The sequence below is a fragment of the Notamacropus eugenii genome, chromosome 2 (genome assembly GCF_028372415.1).
Source record: "Notamacropus eugenii isolate mMacEug1 chromosome 2, mMacEug1.pri_v2, whole genome shotgun sequence".
Lineage (NCBI taxonomy): Eukaryota > Metazoa > Chordata > Mammalia > Diprotodontia > Macropodidae > Notamacropus > Notamacropus eugenii.
In genome coordinates, this window is record NC_092873.1 from 198,101,090 (window position 1) to 198,105,150 (window position 4,061).

The window sequence follows — 4,061 nt, forward strand, 5'->3', positions numbered from 1 at the left end:
CCTACCACTTACCCTTGGCAAAACACGTGTCTAAGCCTTAGTTTCCTCAATGGTAAAATGTATGGGTTTGGGGTCCATTAGCCTCTAAGGTCCCTTTTTATTCAAAATTTCTGGACCTTACTTTGTCTTCCTTGAGTAGAACTGAAATTCCAAGAAGGCAGCAATTCACTTTTTTTTTCTTTTTTCTTTTTGCATCTCCAGCACCTAGCAGGGTATCTCGAGGTTAAATGGATACCCATTTTATCAATCAGACCACTGAGGCTCAGGAACGTGAATACACAGCTGGCAGGTGATGTGAACAAGAGAGAAACAAATCCCTGTCCCCCAGACGGGCCTTCAGCAAGCAGACCGCCTTTCGATCCCTCTTTTCCCCCCATCTTTAGGAAGGGAGGGGGAGCGGGCTCCCTGCCTCTCTCCTCCATCCTTAAGACGAGATCGCAGGCTAAAATCGGGGCTACCCGGAGCTCATGTCAGCGGCACGGAAACGACGCCAGAGCCGAGCCCAAAGAATGAAGAGGGGCCCAGAGCAGCGCCTGGGTCCGGTACCCTGGTCCGACCCTCGCCCCGCCCAGGGGCACCTGGGTGCCAGAAGCGCCCCCAACTCTCGCCCCGCCGCTGCAGGTACCTGGGCAGCCGCCTGCTTCTTTCCTCTCCCCGGCTGCTCACCCCCAGCCCACCCCCGCCGGGAGAGAGCACTGCGCGAGCGCGTTGTCCTAAAAGGTTACCCCGGCTTCCATCGCCGGACTCCCACCCTTCCCAGGCCTTCGCCTGCAGGGAGAGGGAGACCCCGGATCGGCCGTGGACCCCCAGGAGAAGTAGGAGTGAATCCACCGATGGCACCCAGCGCCGCTTTTGGAGGGCCTTGGCTCCTCGATTTCTAAGTCAATTAAGGGCGATTGGGGGGAAGGTATCGTGGGAGAATAGCTGAAACCGAGGACAAGGTTATTTATATAAATTATCTTCACTTTTGCAGAACAAATGTTCCAGTTGCTTCAGTTGCAGTGCCTTTCTTCTCATAAAAAAGTGGACAGTCTGTACCTCTATTAAAAGGGGACGACAAGGGGATTGCTTCTGCTTTCTCGGGCCTGTGGGGATTTAAACAGATTTAGTTGGGTTGCCACATAAGAAAGTGAAACTTTAAAACCCCTGTGATGATCCACTTCCCTTACGTACAGACCGCCAAAATTGTAAAATCCCCCTCCCCACCCTTCATCGCACATGCCCTGCTGAGGAGAGTCAAGGCCCCGCCGAGAAGACCATGCAGGGGCAGGAGGTGGCAGATCTAGGGCTGGGAGAAAAAGGCAGCACAGGAAGGAGCTTCATGGAGAGGTTCAGGCTTTTGCTGGGCCTCTTGATCAAATACCACACTGCTTTAGGCTACAGCCTCTTGAGCCTGCTGACCGCTGGCGGGGAGAGACTCTTATCCAGCGTCGTGTTCCAATGCCCCTGCAGCGCTACCTGGAACCTTCCCTATTCCCTCGTCTTCCTCCTGGCTCCGGCCTGGATCCTCTTCCTGCTGGGCTTCCTGTTCAGCACCCGGGCCAAGTGGCTCATGACAGGTTGCTGTGCGCGGCGCGGAGGGAAAGAAAAGCCCGGGAAAGAAAAGCCCGGGAAAGAAAAGCCCGTGAAAGAAGAGAACGGGAAAGAAAAGCCCGGGAAAAAAGAGAAAGGGAAAGAAAAGCCCGGGAAAGAAAAGCCCGGGAAAGAAGAGAACGGGAAAGAAAAGCCCGAGAAAAAAGAGAAAGGGAAAGAAAAGCCCGGGAAAGAAAAGCCCGGGGAAGAAGAGCCCGGGGAAGAAGAGCCCGGGCAAGAAGAGCCCGGGCAAGAAGAGCCCGGGCAAGAAGAGCCCGGGCAAGAAGAACCCGGGCAAGAAGAGCCCGGGGAAGAAGAGCCCGGGCAAGAAGAGCCCGGGGAAGAAGAGCCCGGGGAAGAAGAGCCCGGGCAAGAAGAGCCCGGGGAAGAAGAGCCCGGGCAAGAAGAGCCCGGGGAAGAAGAGCCCGGGCAAGAAGAGCCCGGGGAAGAAGAGCCCGGGGAAGAAGAGCCCGGGCAAGAAGAGCCCGGGGAAGAAGAGCCCGGGCAAGAAGAGCCCCGGAAAGCTTGCCGGAACCTGGGGCAACGTTGTAGCTTCACCTGGACCGCCCTTCTAGCGCCCACCATTTGGATCGCAGTGTCACTCCTCGGGGGAGGTTTCTGTGAGTGCGCAGCCACTGGGACCACCTGGATTTCTCGGCGGATGTGCCCCGATCAGGAGGCCAGTTGTCTCCAGGAGGTGCCAATGGCGCCCTGCCAGAAAGAGAAGCCAGAGAAGGTCCAGGAGATCTTGAGGGAACTGAAGGCCCTTTCCCAGGTAAAAGCACCTCATAATTTCAGCTGCATGACAAGAAAGTGGAGAGATCCTAGTCACAAAAGCCAGGGTTGAGGGAAGGGTTGAGGAAGGGCTGGAGAGAGAGAAGATGGAAAGATAGAAGAGAGGAAGTAGAGAGATTCAACTAGCACCCATGAAAGGTCCTTCCAAGCAGTCCAGCTCAAGTGCCTTCCTCTTCAGGAAAGCTGCCTGGATTTTATTGGCATTTATTGAATGAACGAATGATTTCTTTATCAGAAAGGAGCCTTCCCCCTCAGACTTTGTTTTACCTGCTCTCAAATGCATGTTTCATGTATTCTTTTGTGTCTTATAGTCATTTGAGTTTGTGTCTTACTCCCTTACTAGACCTGTGAGATTCGGGAGAACACAGGCTGTCTCTAACCTAATCTGTGTAGTGGGATTTCCCCAGGCACCTGTCAGTGCTATTGATTCAATAAGTCTGAATAAAATGCGGATAAATAAGCGAATTTTAAGTTCTTTTTCCAAAAAAGAGATGAAAGAATTGTTTTCTTTCATATGTAGAATCTGTGTTAAACACTGGGGATACAAAAAGAGGCAAAAGATAGTCCCTGCCCTAAAAGAGCTCACAATCCAATGGTGGAGACAGTAGGCAAATGACTATGTATGAAGCAAGCTATATAAAGGATAATCAGGAAATAATTAAAAGAGAGAAAGCACTGGAATGAAGACAGTTTAGGGAAGGCTTCCTGTAGAAGGTGGGATTTGAGTTGGGACTTGAGAAAGCTTCCCTTTAAGGATATATGGTTAGGGTTCTTTCCCCTAGTGCCCTGACATTCTTGGAGATATAAATGACCCCACAAGTAACACGTCTAATGTGAATGATGGCAATACTGCTCTCTAGTTTCACCAATTCAATTTATGCATATTTTATTAAACATTTGCTATGTGTCATTCACTGTAGTGCTCGAGATAAAAATTTGTCCTGCAGAGCTTATACTCTTCAAGGAGGAAACAATATTTATACAAATAAGCAAATATATAATTTGTTCAAAATAAATGCCATGTATTTGGTGAGGGGTTAAGGGGTGGAACTATCAACTGAGTCAATCCAGAAAGGTCTCTTGAGGAAGATGACACACAAGCTGAGTTGGAATAGGGAATTAGGAATGGTTTTGTTGAAGAGATTTTTAAGGCTTGCTAGAGATTCAATAGCCAAAGATTCCAGAAGTCAAAGCTGAGGAAGGAGAATATTCTAGGCACAATGGTGTGAGAAAGACTGTCCTATATAGGGAACATTAATTTGTCCAGATGAGTTGGAATGAAAGTCTCAGAGGTTGAATTCTGATGGTTTAAATTATTTGCTCTAGCAGGAGCCCATCCCACCTCTATTCAATTCCTAAGACTTCTCTCCTATATGAATTGTCTGATATCAAATTAGCTGTTGTGTGGCCAAAAGTCTCACCACATTCATTGTGTCCATCAAGTTTTTCTCCAGCAAGACTTCCCCATCCTTGTGAACAGTTAACTTTTCAAAAGGGATTTATTTTCTATTTCTTTTCAACTGAAATTGTCACCCCGCTGATGTCATTTTGGTCTGTTGTCCTACAGGTGATAGGTTGGAGCCTGATAGTTTTTATTGTGCTTGCTCTTCTGATTTCCACATACTACAAAAGATGTGTATCTCCACTTAATTTTCATCACCTTAGGTCCCGCAAACTATATTGTCAAAAGAAAG

General features: G+C 49.2%; 1 protein-coding gene across 2 annotated transcripts in view; it reads left to right on the plus strand.

Moving 5' to 3' along the window:
• Positions 1-417: 417 nt before the first annotated feature.
• LOC140526685 (calcium homeostasis modulator protein 6-like) overlaps positions 418-4,061 on the plus strand; it is a 4,150-nt gene continuing 506 nt past the window's right edge. Inside the window, exons 1-2 of one of the 2 annotated variants that reach the window (XM_072643096.1) lie at positions 418-2,347; positions 3,935-4,061. The exon at positions 3,935-4,061 is cut by the window's right edge and continues 506 nt beyond it. In XM_072643096.1, coding sequence (XP_072499197.1) covers positions 1,259-2,347; positions 3,935-4,061 — 1,216 coding nt within the window. In that variant the 5' untranslated portion in view covers positions 418-1,258. The remainder of the gene's footprint in view (positions 2,348-3,934) is intronic. The other variant, XM_072643097.1, reaches the window with a different exon arrangement.